Here is a 19848-nt window from a genome sequence, read left to right as displayed (position 1 = left end):
CATTTAACCAACAGGGAAAATGAGGAAATGGGTTAAGATTTATATACACAATGCCCTATGGTTCCTCTGGAAAACTAACTCACACATGTAATCCTGAAAGCAAATGGCAAAAGCCAGACTCTGCAGTTCTAATTAGAGTCAAGCTCCGGGCACTAATTAGGAACTGCTGCATGCTTGATTATTGGTTTTGTGTACACAAACTATAAAAGGATCATTTCGTAGCTGAAAGGACACTGTCAAAGCAATGATCTTATGGGTCAGAGGACTTCATAGATTCTTGCTTCACTCCTCTTTACTTTGGTTGAGAAGGGAAAGGCACGACTACTTCATTCCGATATCAAATGCAGCCTCAAGATAAAATAAAACATTGAAAATGGGGATTTAGATTTACCTCATGTCTTTAAAAATGTTCCTCCCTCTCACTTGAGGTAGTAAATGGCCCGGCAGCTTTGATTTTGTTTTTTCATGGTTTGAAGAAATAGCGAAACATAAAATGATATGGTGTCCACAGAATATCATTTGAAAGGTCCATTTGTAACAATTGGACGTGTACTACATCCATAGCAGCTTCTCAGAGAACATGGACCTTCTGAAACGACTGACAAATGAAAAGTTCTCCTTTCTTTCCTCGTTTGTGTCCTACTCTACCGCAATGTGAGAATTTAAGGCTCAGATCTGCCACTGATAAATAACGATAAAGAACTTATGGGATCTCCAGACCCTTCGGTCGATAAGACCTCTACACATGTTCTAGGAAGGGAGATGCCTCTTTTTGAAGACGGGACAAGCAGCTGATGATGCCACACGAGCCCTGGATTTTCCTAAAAAAAGTCACATGTGGTTTTAATGGTCTTATCAATTCTGGTTCTACCCACCAAATCCTATCAACGTGTCACCAGATGTGTTCAAACACTGGAGACTTCATGGTGCTGCTTTGTGTATCATCAGTTTGAGATCTTTGATATATTCTGCTTTCTTGTTTTAATATTAAGTGACCTCATGCCCAGCCCATCTCTACTGAAAATGAGGAAGGGCTGATGCCGTAGGAGATGCTTCCCAGTGGTGAAAAATTAAGTAAGTTCTGGGGTGAATATGCTGATGTGCTTGGGTAGGAAGACCAAAGGAATGACACCTTCCCCAACAGAGCACAAGCACATCTTTTCCAAACAGAGACTGTTTCATATTTCATGTTCCACGTCTCCTAGCGGCTATGGGAGTCATTTCATAGCTCACTAGCCCAATGACCGACTGAATTGTGATCAGAGCTGACTATTCCTGCCTCAAACCCTCCTTTTACTCATCAGAACTTTCAGAGTAAGACCCCTTTAAGGAAGGCCCTCCGTGTGAAATTGAGTTTTATTTAAAGAGTCCAACTGAGATGGAAAGCATAACTACAAAGTAATGAGATGACATAAATCATACAAAAATAAGTCTTATAATTTTTCACGCACACTTCAGTCTTGAATAGTATAAAATTCCATGGTTTCCAGAAGCAGTTTTAAGCAGAAACCAATATTGATGATCATTAAAATCAAAATAACGCTTAGAAAGTTACCAGAATGCTTTATCATTGAATAGGTAAAAGGTGATTCCTAAAAAAAAAACAAAAACCAAAAAACAACCTGGGATAAACTTCAAGTTATTCTTTTAAAAAGTAAAAAATATTCCAATGTAACATGTTGAATATATATTGACTCACTTATTAAATATGATGCGCTGAATATTTATCTGTTCAATCAGCTCTTCAAAACTCACCAGGAACACTCACTAAAATAACCTTTAGAACTGGGCTACAACTGAGGCAGTACTGAGTGTTGATGAAAGATCTGACATGTCTTAAAACCATAAGGAGCAAATAATGTCATCCTTGGTCATTGCTATTGGTATGGCTAGAGCTGGAGGGAAATCAAGAGTTTACATTCTACCTCACTGCCCCAAACAGGTCATTCTTCAGACTCCAAACAATTCGTGAGGGATGGGAATATGCAGCTACGGAGGAAATCACTGAAGAAGAAAAATAATGCTCTCCCCTCATAGCAAAGGTCGGATTCCTAGAGGGCAGTAGAAGTTTGATACCTTTTTGAAACGAACTTAATTTTAAATGCAACCACTGGCTCTCCAGTAATTCAAGCCATTCTATGTGAAGGCAACAAATAGTGTCATGGCATTGAACAAATGGGAAAGTTAAAACAAGGCACACAAGTTAAAACCACTGTTTTTCACAATCACATTTGAAATCATGCGAAACCCAATAAAAGAGCATGTAAAACATAACCAAGAGAACGACTAGGCTTGGCTGGTGTAGGATTCACAAGGCAGACCCACCATATTTAAATCCAAACAAATGCTACAGCTCTGCCAGCTAGTCCTGATATATTCCAAGAACTTACAGGGAGATCTGTGATCCAAATTATTGATTTGCTGCTTTGGTTTACAACAGAACCCATCCTATTCTGTTGTAAATGTTGGCTGAACTATGAGAAGGCTTAAGAGATTGTTTGCCTAGTCGCAAATGCAGGAGGGGAAGATGAATAGAAAGCTTATATCCTGTATTAAAGTATAAAAAGAAATAGTTTTACACAGGAAAAAAAAAATAATGCACCCATTCAATCAGCTTAGTGAAACTAAAATAACACAAACTGTCTTAACAGGGATATTCAGAAAAATACAGAAACTTACACACTTGGTTTATAAGAAGCAAAAACTATGAGTAACACAGGTAGAGGAAGTTTTTCAAATGGATTCTTAGTGATGTTACAATGCAGCCTTCAGATTTAAAAAGTTTTGTCCATCTTTCCGTCTTGTTCCTATAAACAAACATAGTCAACGAAAAGATTGTTAGTTCTAAATTTCACTCTTCAAAAACCAAGAAAAATGCCAAAATATATTCTATTTAACTATTTGGCTAATTTCAATGTTAACAATGATGAAGTTCACATTTTAAAATGTGTTTAGTGAACGTGTTTCTGAATCTACTACACATCATACTGACTTCAGGAAACTGTCCTAGGAGTGCCCGTCATAGCCCAGCAGAAATGAATCCGACTAGGAACCATGAGATTGTGGGTTTGATCCCAGACCTTGCTCAGTGGGTTAAGGATCCGGCATTGCCATGAGCTGTGGTGTAGGTTGCAGATGTGGCTCGGATCCCGCGTTGCTGTGGCTCTGGCATAGGCCAGGGGCTAGAGCTCCAATTAGACCCCTAGTCTGGGAACCTCCATATGCCACGGGTGTGGCCCTAAAAAGACAAAAGACAAAAATAAATAAATAAATAAAAAAGAAATTGTCCTAAATGGAACTTCTCTTTGAAATTTGAATTAAATACAGTCAACCATTCAAAAATGATTTTAGAGTTAAATATTTAGTTTCATTGAAACCATCCATAACAGACATCAAATAGTGTAAAAGATATGTTCCTAAAATATGCAGAAATGATAAACTAAATTGAAACATTTGAAATTTATCATGAGTTATTAATCTAAATGAATAAACTCAAATTATATAGAATTTCATACTGTGCCTTCTGTTTAAAATGAAATATACTGGTTAGAGCCTATAATTTAGTTCAATCCATTCTAAGACAACATTGCCATGTTCAAAAGCTTACTGAAAATTAGCCCTTTCTTTCTCTCTCTCTCTGTAGTGTATCTATTAGGACCTTGCCTAAAGAATATTTTTTAAAATTTAGTATTATTATCTTTTCTAGGGCCGCACCCACGGCATAGGGAGATTCCAGGCTAGGGGTCGAGTCGGAGCTGTTGCTGCCGGCCTACACCAGAGCCACAGCAACTTCGGATCCAAGCCGCATCTGCAACCTACACCACAGCTCACAGCAACACCAGATCCTTAATCCAATGAGCAAGGCCAGGGATCAAACCCGCAACCACATGGTTCCTAGTCGGATTCGTTAACTGCTGAGCCACGACGGGAACTCCCTAAAGAACATTTTTTAATTAACATTTGGGAATTGATATTTGAACATAATATCATGAAGACAAAATAAGTGCCCTATAGGTAATATTTGTTAAGGACTAAAAGGCTCTGTCATGTGAAAAATAACCTCCAAGAAGCTATTTAATCAATTATATGCAATCAGCATAGTGCGGCAAAGGATATTTTAATCCTGCCGTCTAAAAACTTACCTGTGTTAAATATATGCTTAAGGAAAAAAAAAAAAAGAGTGTAAGAATTAATTATGGGTTTATAGCTCGTGTGTATATATTTTGAGTTTGTTGATTTCACTCTATCACATTTTATCTTGAGAAATGATTTTCAAGAGGAAAGGGACCATGTGGGTTTGGAAACCTCTCATTTACTACACTTAAGTTTTTTTACCTTGAGACACACAGAGCAGCAACAGGAAAAGAAAATACAGTTACAAGGAGGGGAGGAGAAAATAGAAGACTAAGAGGAGAATTTTAACACAATCCAAGGACAACTCGGGCTGAGTCCCATCATGAAGCAAGGTTTACAAAGGCTCCCTGAGCAGAGTCAAACAGACTGAGAGACAAACAAGACAGACAGACAAACAAGACAAACAGACAGACAGAGGGCACTACAGGATGGGAAGAGCCGACTGAGGAATGGAGGAGAAATCGGTTTCTATAAGCTGCTGGGATCATTTTTAGGGACACATAGCCTAGGTATGGCTTTGTCATTCACTCACAGGACATTGCCTCTGCTCCTTACATCAGCTTCAGAGGAATTTTGCTTGAAATATTGAAAGTAATAAAGGTGCTTTAGTAGTTCCTGTCGTGGCGTAGCGGAAACAAATCTGACTAGGAACCGTGAGGTTGCAGGTTCGATCCCTGGCCTCACTCAGTGGGTTAAGGATCTGGCGTGGCCGTGGGCTGTGGTGTAGGTCGCAGATGCGGCTTGGATCCTGAGTTGCTGTGGCTCTGGCATAAGCCGACAGCCGCAGCTCTGATTTGATCCCTAGCCTGGGAACCTCCAGATGCAGCAGGTGCGGCCTTAAAAAGACAATAAATAAATAAATAAATAAATAAATAAATAAATAAATAAATAACTCCAATTCCTATGAAGGATAAAATAGTAAAAATTGCTGGTTTAAACCTAACAGAGGGTCATGAAGAAGTCAGTAAAGCCGAAGGAGTGACTGCAGGTGTCACTGGGCAGTTTGACCTAGATGACGTCCCACGATTTTAGGGCCACAACACATGACAGGGTTCAGCAGGAATGTTGGGTCAGATTTTCCCTTGCTGCACACAGGCTTGCCCCCAGACAGAGAGGAAAATCACCACGTGTAGTGGCAAACTATGCCCAGAGTTGTATAACATGCTGGAAAGCCGTGGGGGATACTAGAGTACCCTGGGCACAGCCAACTGGCCTGCCCCAACGTATCAGGCAGCTCAAAGGGGACTGCAGAGCTATGGGTATGGCCTCTGGTTTGGAGAAATACCTAGCAATCCTGGGTCTGGGCCCCTGGTGCAGCCCTGAACAGTATGCAAGGATAAGGACGGACTTTCTGCCCTGGCAGAGACCTCTGCGAGATGAGGGGCTGGGACTACGTGAGATTTTATGGTTCAGTCTTCACAGCACTCCTTCAAGGTATCCCCATTTTACAACTGAGGAAACTGAGGTCCAAAGAGAGCCAGTCACTTATCTAGAGGAGGAAGATTTTGAGCCAGGGCTGCCTGACTTCAAGGCACCTGTACCTGGGTTTTAGTCAAAGCCACCCAGCTCCCCTTGGACTGAAATGCGTGATCCCATCAGTTTCCAGTGGATCCGGCTCTCAGGTGACACCCCACACTTGCCCCTCCCCACACTCACCCAGAATTACCACCCATCACCCCAGTACACACACACTTGGAGCCGCAACCCCTAGGAGTGCTGAGATGGTCTCTCTTTGGGACATACACTGTTCGAATGACTAAGGAGAGCTAATTTTCTAATCAAAAAACAAAAACAAAAACACCATACATGGAGGCTTAGTATATGCTATACATCGCCAGATTCAGAGTCTTTTTCTAAACTTATTCCCTCCCTTTTCTCCCAAATAAAGGAAGAGGGGCAGTTCACAACAAGGAACTGAGGCGTGGAGGGCAGAGAGGGAGAAAGTTGCGAGAACCGGGGGACATTGATAAGAATAGAGGCCATCCAGTTCGAAGGGCCTGGATTTCAGTTAATCTGTTGATCTGGGACAAGCTATTTTTTCATTTGTCAAATAGGGATAAAAATAGTGCCGACTGGCTTAAAGAATCAAGTAGCATGACGTTATATCTCAGGATGTCATAATTTATACACGTTATCTCTTTTCATGTTTTATTCATTTTATAAAGGGTCGAGAAGAACATATGATGGCAATAAAATTATGAGGAAAAGCACAAAATATTAAAAGTGGGGAAAACTGCAATCCAAGAAAAGAGAAAAGGGGGAACGAAATGGCAACAAAGACATGAGGAAGGTAATAAAATTATTATCATACTAATTGGGAGAGGAAGTCACAATCAAGTTAGGAAAAAAATGCAGAAATGCATAAACTGATTGGGGAACGTAAGGACAGGATGCGTTGAAGAGGAAATGTCCAGCTTGCAGCCTGCAGCCCTGCGGCCTTGCTCGGTGCACAGGGCTCAGACCGAGGAAAGAGGCGCAGGGCTCACCCGCTTTGGGTGGCTTCTGGGACTCTGAAGCCATGCAGTCTGTGACAACAACAGATTCCAAACAGAAAAGGGAGGAGAAAGGGAAGAAGCATGGTGGGGCTTTAAATTAAATCAGCCTCAAGTGAATGGTCAAGGAGAAACCGCAATAAAGAATCATTTACAAATAGCCAAGAACATAAAGTAAGTTCTTGAAGGGCGAGGGAAGAGAGGAGGGGAAGTGAATAGTGGGCTGGAGTCCCGAGAGGAGGGCCACCAACTCAGGGTGGCCCGGGGTGAGGGAACTGGGCAGGAGTAAGAAAGACAAAAATGGAAAGTAGACCCTGGTCTGGGATACTTCAGGATTTTTTTTTTTTTGTCTTTTTGTCTTTTTGTTGGGATGCTTCAGGTTTTGAGTCCCAACTCTGCCCTCGAGGGACACTGTGACTTAAGAAAGGTCACATAAAGCTCTCTGAGCCTCAATTTCCTCCTGCAATGTTAACATAAGGGGACAGGGCTTGATGATCTAAGGACCCCATAGGGCCCCTTTAGAAAATTCTACCAAACTAGCTCCCCCTGAAGCCAGCTCCCTTTCTCTTTCCACTTCCATTGCTGCCGCGTGGGGCTCTGCTCTGCGGGTAGAAATTACGATGAGGAAGTTGGGAGAAAAGAAAGACCAGTGATGCTGGGACAACACAAAGCACACTGAGGAATGAAGAAGCGAGTGGGTCAAGTTTAACAGAAGAAAAAAAAAAAAAAAGGACATTCAGATGCAAAAAAAAAATTGCAATACCCACTAGGTAGCAGGCAATGTGCCCATAAAGGTTTCCTGTTGTTCTTATTCCACATTAATCTTTATGCCCTTGTAAAAGGTATTTTGTATCGAGGATCAAAAGTAAAATTTTAAAAGAAAAATATGGTGTCTGGGTGGGCAGGAGAAGGCATGAGAGTGAGTACATCAGGGAAGGAGGACGACATGATAGAAAGCTGAAACCAAAACCAGCTCATCAGGAAAGGCATCAAAGACCCTGTGGAGAAGGTGCTTCCAAAATAAAAATCAAACCACAAAGGCCTAAAACAGAAAAGGCCTAACGAACAAGGGGGAACCTTGCGACGTTTTGAACAGGTGCGCTCAGCACATCGGTGTGTTACAAATGGGTCCCCGTTGTGATTATCTGGCCACTGGGCCACTGGCGGTAAATGGCCTGGTCCACCACCATCTGTGATGTCACGACAAAATACAAATAAAATAAATAATACTAGTAACTATCGTCTGAGATGGGCTGGGACCTGGCAAAGTTTGAGGAGCACTGCAATTTTGACCACAGGAAGAAGAGAAGCAGGAAAGACCCACCTATAAAAGCAAAACAAGAAGGAAATTCATAACAGAATAATCTGAGAGTAGCCGCAGCTGGTTCTGCTCAAATCTACACAGGGGAGAGGGCAAGGCTCCCTGTTACAAGGGGCAGCTAAAAATAGATGATGAAATACTTATTATTTGAGCTGGAAGGAATCTTAAAGGTTAAGACAGGACTTGAACACTGGTTTTGCAGGTCTGTGTGTATGTCCGGGTGTGTGCCCTCCAGCGGGAGTGCAGGCTCCTGGCTTTGGGACAGTTCCAGGTCACATGCGGGTTTAACGGCCTCACCGCAGAGTACACCATGACTGGTGCAATGTGAACGTGTAATTCATGTTTGTTGAATGAATGAGGGAATGAGTGCATTTTGGTCAAACATCCATCTTCCAAATGTCTGGACAGGCAGTGCCGGTCCCAGGTGTCCTGGCTGCCACTTCAGGGCTCATCACGCTCCTCTGCCATCCATGCTTCTTGGCTCCATGTTTCCCACCAAGGAATATACACAGCACCTGGGGTGGTCCAGCAGAGGGGAGCCAGCCCCAGGGGTCCCGGCTCTCTCATCCTCTGGGAACCTCAGCAAAACCATTTCTTTCAAAGCCCCGATTTTCTTGTCTGTGAAATGCTGTGCTTGGATCAAAGCATTTACATGATTTTTTAGTTGAAAGGGGCATATGAAACCTTATTCTCAAGGAAAAACTCTGGTTAAGGCTGGTTTTCAAAGGAAATCTTGAGCCAAAATTGGCGCTGGGCCTTCTCACCCTGGCCTTCATCAGTGGGCATCAACTGATGGATGGGGCTGTACAATGTATGTGAACTGTGTTTAAATTTTTTTTCATACAAAGAAAAGGATACCTTTTTTTAAAAAATATATCTGAAAAGTGGCATAGAGCTCTCAGGAAGGTGAATTTGGAAGGATTTTAGTTATTATCTGAACTTGGGTCATTACATTTTTACCGGTACACAAAAAGTATAATAATTAGTTTTGGCCAGTCTTAAATTGCAAAGCCAGCTTTCCAATTTGCTGTCTCTCTTTAGAGCTATGGACGAAAACACAGGTTGAAGAAGGGAAAAGCTTTCAAAGAAATCACTGTGGAAATCTCCAATATGAAAACCTCTGATTTGCATTGGTTTCCGAGGGAAACAACTCCTGGCCTAATCCCTAATCTCTCCAGACTCAGCTGCAGGGGAAAGGCCAGAGGCAGTGAAGGGACACCATGGGAGCGAGTGTGTGCCCAGTTCCTCCCTCCTCTGGGCCCTGTCCTCCCTTCCCCTTGCTCTGCATCTCCACAGCTCACACAAAGGCCTCGGAGGATTAGCTGCTCCCAAATAGCCTTAGGTAAACACCCCACCTGTCCAGAAGATGAAAATGCTTTTGTCTAGAGGCTTCTTACTCTCTTCCTTCTGCAAAACGAATTCTCTAATTCTAAGTTTCTTCCACATGCATGTTTCTTTACTGCAATGAACAAAAGTTGCATGACTTCTCTTTAATCCTCCCCTCCCCTCTCTTTTTGTGATTGTCACACAATTCTTGTCACCAACTCTTGGAAGAGAAGAATTCAAATCATCTATTTTTAGACCACAAAGTAAAATAAGGCTTGTGCGTTCACCTGAATTCTTAGAGAAAGACCCATGGATGGTTGAACAGTGGCCTAATGTTGTCTGGCAGTCCAATAAATATAACGCACAGTAACAGCCCCTTAATTCGGAAAAGTTCTGTATTTCGCCATACATGGTTATATCATCTGAGATTTGGATAGATTTTGAGAAGTAGGAATTATTGACATGAGCGTGTCATGGGTGTTAGAGAGTTTGTGTGGCCAAGAACACACAGCTGGTGAGAAGATGCTGGGACTCTGATCTGATGATCCTACCTCCTAATTTCAGGCTCTTTCATTGCAGAAAGAAACGATGTCCCTCTGTTTTTTTCCAGTACAGAAAAGACAGAAATGGCTTATTTCTTTTGGATAAGCAATGATAACATTCCTTTCCTCTTCCTCCCCTTTCTTGGTTCAGTACACACTTACCAAGGAATGAAAGGCCTTGGGAACATTTATGATGGCAACCCTTCCTCATCTGAAGGGGACAGGAGAACGAGGGAGCAAATTTGCTCCCCTAGTGCTGGCAGCTTTGCACTGTATCTTTTTTTTTTTTTTTTTCCTTTTTAGGGCCACACTAGTGGCATGTGAAGGTTCCCAGGCTAGGGGTTGAATCGGAGCTACAGCTGCTGGACTGCACCACAGCCACAGCAACACAGGATCCGAGCCACATCTGCGAACTATGCCACAGCTCACGGCAATGCCGGATCCTTAACCCACTGAGCAAGGCCAGGGATCGAACCTGCAACCTCAGGTTTCTAGTCGGATTCATTTCTGCTGTGCCACAACGGGAACTCGCACTGTATCTTAAGGTTGCCCCCATCTTAGTTGTTTGACCTGGAGTGTCCTAGTTCCGAAAAACCAAGCTCACCTTTCCTATCGAGTTCCACAGGCTGTAGTTACAGCAAGGATTCCTGTCTGTGAATGTGGATTAACTTGCATGTCAGAATCTACATCTACTGCATCTGATTTCCTCTAGAGGGGAGCCAGGGGAAGTGGAGTTTTCTGAAGGGAGAGAATGCAGATGTGAAGTGAGCAGCAGAGTATAGCGGACTCAGTCTGAAGGGGCTGGATCAAACAGCACCTCCATCCAAGGAGCCACTGTAGCTCCAGAACCTCCCGTCTCCTAAAGGTCAAGCCGGTGTGTGTGTGTGTGTGAGAGAGAGAGAGAGAGACACTTTGGACTCACCTAAGAAAGCATTCTGATTGAAAACAGAAAACCAAGAGCTTCAAAATACAGTCTGTTTGCATAAGAAACTTCAAGAGGAAGATGTGCCAAAGGGAGAGAAGGCTTTCCGCAGATTTCAGAAAACCTTCTAACAAGAAAGTGTCCGTTTTTGACTCTCCGAGGAGCAACCAGAGTAACAGTGTCTCCAGCTGTTCCTGCCTCTGTCACGGGGGCTGCTGGGAATGGAATGAAGTTCCCTCCACCAAATCCAGCCCGGGTTTTCATTTCTTCCCCCTGCCCATCTTCACCCAAGGCTAACCTGGCAGAGCCAAGGCTCACTTCCCTCCTACTCACTGTGGGAAAAAAAAAAAAAAAAACACTCAGGCACTTTGAAAAGGTCAAAGGGGAAAGGGCAGCCATGGGACTGAGAAGCGGGAAAGAGAAGGGAGCTTGGCAAGAAAACTAGGTCCTTAATAACGTGGATGGGGTTTTGCTCTACCCTTCCAAAATGCCCACGTCTGGAGACAGCCTGCTCTGCTGTAAATCTGCCACTTCAAACACCAAGAAACAGGATTGCTCTTAAGCCCTTAAACCTAATTATCAAAGAGACGTTTACTCACCAGCAGCCGTTCCCTTCTGCTTTCTGGTGACCGCTCATCATCTGTGTTCCACCACGAAGCTCATGGTGGTGCCGTCAAAGGAGGGGGGGGCAATGATCCTCGGCCCCAGGGGCTGCGAAGTGATGCTGATGACAGGCTTACCGTGCAGCTGAGCGAAGCCCTTGGCCCCCACCAGCTGGGATGTGGCTGCTGGGGCAGAGGAGGAAGAGGAGGCGGGAGACTGACCAGAGGCCATGAAGTATGGGGCCTCAGGAAACGGGGCAGCTGCCTCTTTGCTGGGGGGCTCTGCTGCCATGGGCGAGAGCTCACCGCCCCCCGGAGTGTGAGCAATTGGTGTGGGCTGCAGGGCGTTGGCGGGCAGCACCGTGGGCAGAAACCCAGGGTAGATCATGTAGGTGGGTCCGTAGGCCCCCGGACTCAGGGCCAGGGGAGGCATAGGGAGGGACATGGGAGCCAAAGCCTGCTGCTGGGAGGTCATGGGCACATCCACATACTGCCCTGTCTCGGGGTCAAACAGTCTCCGGGTCATGGGCTGCACTGGTGTGTCCACCAGATAGTACTGGCCAGTCGTCACGTCCAGGAGCATCTTGCGCTGGGTCTGCTGAGGCTGTGGCTGCTGGAAGGGGTCGGTGGGAACCGCAGCTGGGCCTGCCGGGGCCGGGGCAGGCATGCCTGGCGGGGAGAAGCAGAGGACCTGGGGCTGGGCCCCCTGCAGGGTGAAGGGCAGTGGCTGCTGGTGGTAGATGGCTGTGGGGGGGTGCTCAGGGCTCTGTGGCCCCGTGGGGGCAGCTACCGTCTCCCGGGGGTTATCAGGTTTGGTGCGCCAAGCCGGCCGGCTGGTTCCACTGACCTGAGAGCCTTTGGGGCTACTGGGGACCTGGCTGCGGGCACTCAGGGGGGGCAAGCTGCAGAGAGTGGCCGCCGAGGAGGCTGGGGGCCCCTCCCTGCCAGCCCCAGGCCTGCCCGCGAGCTCCCCAGCTGCAGAGCTTCCCTTAAGAGGGATGGTCAGGTAGTTCTCACTGTCACTGTTCCTCTTTTCCAAAGTGCTGCCGTTTTTCCTGTGGGTCACCTCTTCTAGAGGTGCCCGGGTAGCCGGAGAGATCTTGAGGGACCGCAGTCCCTGCGATTTGATGCCCTTTGCCGCTGAGGGACTTTCTGGAGAAGGGCCTTGCGGGAATTTGCCAGCGACACCCCCGGTCTTCTGGGTGCTGCTGGCGCTCACTGTGAACACGTTCCGGGTGCTGGGGAGCGGGGGCAGGGGCTGCAGGGGCTGCAGGGGCTGGGCTCTGTCCGCATCCTTGTGCACGGGCGGGATGTAGAGGGACCGGGGCCTCTCCCTGGCCAGGTTCTCAAAGGCTGCCGCGCGGGCGGACACGCTCTCGGTGCTCGGGTTGGAGTTTCTCCGCTGCAGACGCTCCGCGGGGCCGCCTCGCAGGACCACCCCGCCTTTGTTTCCCGTGCCCCGCTCTTCCGCCTCGCCCAGCCGTTTGGCCACCTTGTCGGGGTCCCTCTCAGCCCCCGCGGCCCCTTCCCTCTCCTCACTGGCGATGAGCGACAGGACGTGGCTGTCGGTCATCAGGGGCAAGGGATCGCTTTTCCGCTTCCACTCGTTCCTGTTGAAGCTGTACAGCTCTTCCATGGACCTCACCGCGGCGGTCAGCTTCTCCAGGGCATTGCGGGATGGCCTGGGGCCTTTCCCTTCCTCCTTGGCCTCCTCCTCTTTGACCTTCTCTGGGGTCTTCTGAGCCTTAGAGACGATCTTGAGCACAGGGAGGTAGGAGCCCTGCTCAGGCTTATTGGGGGCAATGGTGGCCACAGGCAGCCTGCCAGAGGCCCTATGAACCAAGACTGTGCCTTCTGGCGAGGAGGAATTCAAGACCCGGCAGCCGCCCGCCTTGCCCACGTTCTCCCTGGGTTCTCGGTCCATGCTGTCTTCCCTCTGGTTCACCACTGCCTGGCACGTAATCACCATGGGGGACAGGGATCCAGATCCTCCAGCTGCAGGAGCCAGCTGCCGAGGTTTGGGCCCGGTCAGCCCCTGCTCTGGGGTAACGCTGCCCTTATCGCTGCTGTCCCCTGACCCTTTGATGAGTTTCCGGACATCTCTCACCTGGTGGAGGGGGCCTTGCGCCTTGGACTTGTCCCTGACATCTCTCACTTGGAACTGGGGCACTTTTTCCAGGTTGTCCCCCCGGAAGAGCTTCTGCTGTGCCCTGGTGTTGTCCTCAATGGTCTTGAAGAGGTTAGAGGCGCTGCCACTGGCCAGTTTGGGCGTGAGCAACTTGGCAATGTTGAAGTCCGAGCTTGGCTGTTGCACACTCCCCAGCCGGATCTTGATTTCGGGAGCCTTGGGCCTGATCACCGCCGTGGAGGTGGCCTGGGCAGCAGGGTATTTGGTGGCCTGCTTCCCCGGCTGCTTGTCCTTGGGTGTCTGCTGGATGTTAGGGACAAAGAGGCGGGACATGATGGTGGATTTGCTGGCAGAGATCTCCCCGAGATCGGCCCTCCAGTCGCCCCCTTTGGGAAGTTTCAGCTTCCCGACGGGGGCTTTTTCTTCTCGCTTCTCAGCCTCTTTCTCCTTCCATGACCGGAATGCACTGTTCTGACTACGAAGGAAGATGCCCTTGACAGTCTCTGATGCACTCTTTTTAATCTCACACACTTCTTCCGGCTGTCCCTCGGCGAAATTACGGCCGGAGCTGGCATGGCTCTCTCGGGGGGCACTGGCTTTGAAAATTGGGGATTTAGACCCGACCATGGACCCCTCCCCACCTGCATCAGACACGCTGACCACCGTGTACTCAGAGCCAGCCTCCGAGTGGCGAGAACTCTGCCTCTGCAGGCCCCTGTCTCGCGGCTTCTCGCCCCCAAGAGGTGGGCCCTCTGCCTCCTTGGCCGTGCTGGACAGGTTGTGGTGGGATGTGTCGGTGACCTCCCCCCTCTCCATTTTGAACTCGTGTTCTCGCTGCATCTTCTTGGAGATGACATTTTTGAGCAGACTGGAAGCAAACTTGGACTTCTTCTGGGGGCCATCAGCGCGGGAGGCAGGCTTGCTGCTCTCTGAGGCCTCTGAACCATCATCCGTGTACACCGACCCGGGGCCCTTGCTGGGGCCTTTGGTGGCCTTGCAGGGCCCGGTGGCTGAGCTGGCTTTGCTTTCACTGCGTAAGTTCAGAGGCTCGAGAAGGGTGACCACGCGGGAGCCCGACTGGACCTGCTTCTGGAAACACAGAGGTGTCTCCACGTGTTTGATTTCCCCCTCGACTTTGCTGACTACGAACTCCAAGGCCTTGGTCTGCGACTTCTTGGACTGGATGTAGAGCTGGTCTGCGGCGGTCCTGGCCCCACTGCCCTTCCTCAGCCCTGCAGCCACAGAGGCCGCGCTGCTCCTGAGGAGGCTCTGTTCCACCCTGGCTCCAACACCTCCACATTTTAAGTCCAGGAAGGTCGACCAGCGCCCAAAGCCGACCTCGGAGAGTGAGGAGGACTCCCGGGAGCTGATGTTCAGAGCCTCGAAGTAGGGGTAAGCGAGGCTCCGGAAGGCCCGGGAGGTCAGGTTACGCACCTCTTTGTCGGCATCATCCAGCTCGCTCACGGCACTGGAGGCTCCGCTGGAGTAGTCCACCAGCTCCTTCGCCCGGATGGCCCCACACCGGGTTTGCAGGCGAGCAGGGACAGCGATGAATTTCTTTGCATGGTCCTGAGCCACGGCTGCAGCCGGGTCTTGCTTCAGTGAACTTGAATTGTGTTCAGCAGCTGTAGAGACGCGGAGGCTCATGTCGCCTTCATGCTTGGCAGCATAAATAATGTTTTGCTTTGCACACACGTTGCTAGGCTCATTTATAGCCCGGGAAGTCGGTTTGATTGATAGGAGGATCTGGCTTGCTGCACTCCCACAGCTGCTTGCGGCGGCTGCTGCCCCTGAAGCTGCCTCCGGGGGCTCCGGCAAGGGCTCACTCGGGGTGGCAGTGCCAGGCCCCGTGGGTGGGGGAGTGGGGTCACTGTCCGAGGGGCCGCTGCCCACTTCCGTGCTGCTGGTGTCGCCACCGCTGCTGCCCGCGCCGGGGCGGGCGGGGTCACTGCTGGTGGGGCTGGGTGTCCTGGTGGCGTTGGTGCTGGGAGTGGTGCTGAGGTAGCAGCTGTTGTCATCGTCCTCTTCGGTTGGAGTGGTGACATCCCCCGGGGTCTCGTCGCTGCCGCCAAAGGAAGCATAGTCCACGAATGAGTAGATCACGTTGTTGTCCTCGAAATCCCAGCGGGAGGCCAGGCCCACGTCGAAATCCATGTCCTGCTCTACCTCGCTCAGCTGGATCTCGTGGGTGGTGATGTAGTGAGCCTCCTGACTTTTGGGGGGGTCCCTGTGGCCCTGAGACTTGGCAATAATGTCTCTGCACTCTGTGGCATCTTCTCCTCCCCCACCTCTCCCTCCTCCTCTGGCTCCCCCTCCCCCACCTCCTCCTGCTTTTCTCCCTTCTTCTCCTCCCCTGGGCTGGCAGCTCACGGCATGCTCACCGCTGTCACTCTCAAAGCCTAATGATGAGGACGAGGTGGCCAGAGTCCCTGTGGATGCGGTGGTATCATCCATCTTGGGAAGGGAAACTTCTTCTGCTTTGTCCACTGGCGAGGAGGAGGAAGATGAGAGGTTGCTGCCCTCATCAGTTCGGGAGAGCTGGGACCTGGAGCGTTCCGAGGAGGCAGGATTCTTCTGGGGGGTTGGGGCCTGGCGCTCCTGACCGCTGGGTTCGTCTCGGGCTTTCTCCTTGGGATTCCTAGAGCCCCTCTGATTCCCCGGGCACGGCTCCAGAGTAAGTCTCATAGTCCGGACACTGCTTCTCTGGTCTCCAGCTGAAGTGCACATCTCCACATATTTCGCTTCTTGCTGGGAGGAGGCCGGTGGCCTGGGAAGCGGCCGCAGCTGCTGCTTTAGCTCCTGGCTATCTTGAGCTCCTCTCACCCCGTCCCCCACCTCCTTCGGTCTGACCAGCAGATTCAGCCCAGGCGGGGCGGCATCCATCCTGAGCCGTTGCCTAGGTTTCAGCGACAGAAAGAGGTAGCGGTGAGCACCGCCGAGGCTGTCCTGGGTCCCTCCCTGGCCCTGGAGGGGCTGCAGAGGAGCCCGAAGCAGGGTTCCACGTGCCTGGACTGGCTCCAAGGCTGTAGGCACCACGGCCACTGCTGCCACCACCTCCCAGTTCTTTAGCCCCGGTGGCGGGGCCCGGGCAAGGCTGAGGGAGGTGGGACGTCTCCTGGATGGGGTGGCAGAGGTGGTCGGTGGCCAGGGGGCTGCTGCTCTGGCCGAGACCGTGGCCAGCTTCCCGGAACTGAGCTGTTCTGTCCGGTTGGTTGCCTGGCACCTTCGGCAGCTAGGAGTCTGAATGCCATCGGCCACGGAAGGAGCAGCATCTGTAGGTCGACCCCGGGACTCCCAGAAATGAAAGGAAAGCATGTGCTGTTTCTTGTGAAGCTTGTCCCTTTCCTGGATGGGGTAAGAGTGGGTCACGTCATTCCAGAAATATTTTTAGTGTCTATTCCCTAGTCATACTGAAACCGCACTTGAGGGTAGAGAGAAGAGGCTCTAAGATGAAGGGAGAATGTTGGGGGTGGAGGGACATGGGGGTTCTAGTGGAAATCAACCAAATGGCCTATGTCCTCTATTCCAGGGACGTCTAGCAGGTAGGGAAGTATTCTTCACTCATTGCTGTCTTTCACTCCCTAGTCTGATTAAATGTTCTTTTTTCCTCCCTGTTTTAAAATAAAATCCAAATTCAGCATTGCATTTCAAATCAATTAAGGACACCCCAGAAAGCCTTCAAAAGCTCTCAGACATATGGTAGCTTTACGTAGGTCTCAAAAATCTATGCATTTTCTTGGAATTTTCTTCGTAGCTCAGCAGAAACAAATCTGACTAGCATCTATGAGGACGCAGGTTCTATCCCTGGCCTCGCTCAGTGGGTTAAGGATCTGGCCTTGCTGTGAGCTGTGGTGTAAGTCGAAGATGCAGCTCAGATCTGGCATGGCTATGGCATAGGCCAGTGGCTGCAGCTCTGATTTGACTCCTAGCCTGGGAACCTCCATATGCCATGGGTGAGGTCCTAAAAAAAGACCAAAAAAAAAAGCAAAAAAACCCCTATGCATTTTCTTTCTCTTTCATCTCAAATCAATTGAGTTCTGATAATAAAGCTTTTCATAGGAATAAACCCCTCTATTTCGCCTTCCCCAAAGTTCCGCTTTATGAAACATAATCTGTTTGTTTAAAAATAGGAAGACTCCCTTCTAGAATCCTTCCTGTGTTGACTCAAAGTATAAAAGAGCAATTTCCAAAGACTTCAAACTTAACACTTTAAAATAAACTTTTAATTATAGTCACTAAAACGGAGCACGTGAGTCAAACCTGACACTATCTCAAATCCCTACAATCTTAAAAAAGTTCCCTAAACTTCTAAAATGGGGGCAAGACAATAAACCTCCAATTAAATATAGCCTGAGCTGCAGCTTCACGATTCGGTTACACTGGCGGAATTCCAGACCTGCAGGGCACCAAGTCAAAAGGCAGGAAAGAACAACGAAGGCACTTACCCTTCATGAGTACAGTGCAGCTTGGAGGGAGGTTCAGGGAGGAAATGTGACCCACTGGCACGCCCCATAGACACGAAGCCAAAATCCCAGTTCACTGGCTCTGAAATCCTTCCACTTCAGACAATTCAGGGGTGGTGCAAGTGAGTCTGCCAGGCCACCCAAGATGGGAGTTCTCTGCTGGCCATCCTCGGAGCAGATCCCTTGGGTGCTCTCAGTGGGGCACCAGGACCCTAGGTGTGGTGAGATGTGGCCCTCATCACCTGCCAGGCCCAGTTCCACCACTATACATAGTCTATGTGTCACTTATGCCGATTGAATAAAGCACTATTTTAAACATTCACATTTGTGGGGAACAAAAATAACACCATCAACCATCCCCTTCCAACATGAGTGCCACCCCCACACAGAAAAATGTTCCTTCCTCTGGATGGGTGTGGGGGGGAGGTATGGAGTGGAAGCCCCTGGCAACTGAAGCATCCACCTTCTCATCCTTGGGATGTGGACGGCACTGCCCAGCCACTCTCCCAGGACAGCTCCCTTCTGCCCCCGGCACTGCCATTACATACACGTCAAAGGGAAGGCTGGAAAGATCAAGTATCACAATGTGGATATAAAGCCAGGGCACTTAGATGAGGAGAGTGAAAGAGAAAAGGAAACAGAAAGAAACAGAGGGGCAGAGAGGAAGGGAACAAAAAGGAGAGAGGGAATTGGCCAAATTTGCCATCAATTTTTTTTTTGATTAAATGGCACAAAATCCCAAATTATTGTTATTACTATTTTTGCTTTTTAGGGCTACACCCAAGGCGTATGTAAGTTCCCAGGCTAGGGGTCAAATCGGAGCTGCATCTGCGACCTACACCATAGCTCACAGCAATCCTGGATCCTTAACCCACTGAGCAAGGCCAGGGATCGAACACATGTCCTCATGGACACTAGTTGGATTAGTTTCCACTTTACCACAACAGGAACCGCCCCAGACTCTTAATGATAATAAAAATTTTAAATCATCGTAATTACAACTAAGAGTTCCATAGTCTTTACTATGTGTGAGGCACTGTCTCAAGGACTATATGTCTATATTCATTTCTTTAATTCTCATGACAACTTAGGGAGTTAGGTATAATTATTATAGTGGTTTTATAGATGGGAAAACTGAAGCACAGAGATGTTAAGAGATTATGGAGCAGAATCCAAAGCCAGGTAGTCTGGCTCCAGAGCTTGACCCGTAACCATGATGCTACAGAGCCTTGCTGACTTCCCTACTCAAATAACTCGCTATAGCGCCTGGATGCTCAAGTACAGGGGAGCAACACATGCTGGGTGATTTTATCGGCATGACCACAAAATAAACCATAGAAGCATCTCTTGGTTTTGTTTTGTTTGTATCATCAGACTGTGTACACATTATGTATTCAGGGATTAAGGAATATGAGCCTATAAATAAAATGAAATAAAATATAATGGGCTCTTGCAGGCAAGCAGAGTATTTTCCATGCTCCATTTCAATTTCGCTTGGAAGCCTTGGACAAGAAATTCTGAACACTGCCTCAAGCACTGTGAGCCATCCACACTCCACAGCTGAAGGAAAGGCAGCGTTTTTGACCCCAAGGCAATTTTAGTCCAAGAAAGAATTTTTCCAGCACTTTCCATATGGCCCTGTCTGTCCTGACAACAGACTTCAGCAGTTTCTCCCTGTAGTTGGCAAAATACAAAATTGGAAGGTCAAATGCCTGGGATGTAGGTTAAGGCATAATTGTTTAATGCCCTGAGTTCTGGAAATTTACTTCCAGAGCCTTCTGCCAGAGAGCACAACCTTCGCCAAAACTCCCCAACAAAGAGAGAGGGTTATCCTAAAAGAGGTACTTACCTCCAAAATATCTGAGGGGCTCCTTTTCTCTTTTCTATCTAAGTGAATGGCAGTATAGAAGAAAATTGT

General features: G+C 48.4%; 1 protein-coding gene across 1 annotated transcript; it reads right to left on the bottom strand.

Annotated features, from left to right (window-relative positions):
• Positions 1-1627: 1627 nt before the first annotated feature.
• On the bottom strand, positions 1628-16824 carry C10H4orf54 (chromosome 10 C4orf54 homolog). The gene is made up of 2 exons (XM_047799316.1): positions 11337-16824; positions 1628-2807 (listed from the first exon to the last, which is right to left on the bottom strand). The coding sequence occupies exon 1, from the start codon at positions 16780-16782 to the stop codon at positions 11374-11376; it is 5409 nt and encodes a 1802-aa protein (XP_047655272.1). The 5' UTR covers positions 16783-16824; the 3' UTR covers positions 1628-2807; positions 11337-11373.
• Between the last annotated feature and the right edge of the window lie 3024 nt (positions 16825-19848).

Source organism: Phacochoerus africanus, chromosome 10 (genome assembly GCF_016906955.1).
Source record: "Phacochoerus africanus isolate WHEZ1 chromosome 10, ROS_Pafr_v1, whole genome shotgun sequence".
NCBI lineage: Eukaryota > Metazoa > Chordata > Mammalia > Artiodactyla > Suidae > Phacochoerus > Phacochoerus africanus.
The sequence above is the reverse complement of the archived record's forward strand: the minus strand, read 5'-3'. Positions and strand labels throughout refer to the sequence as shown.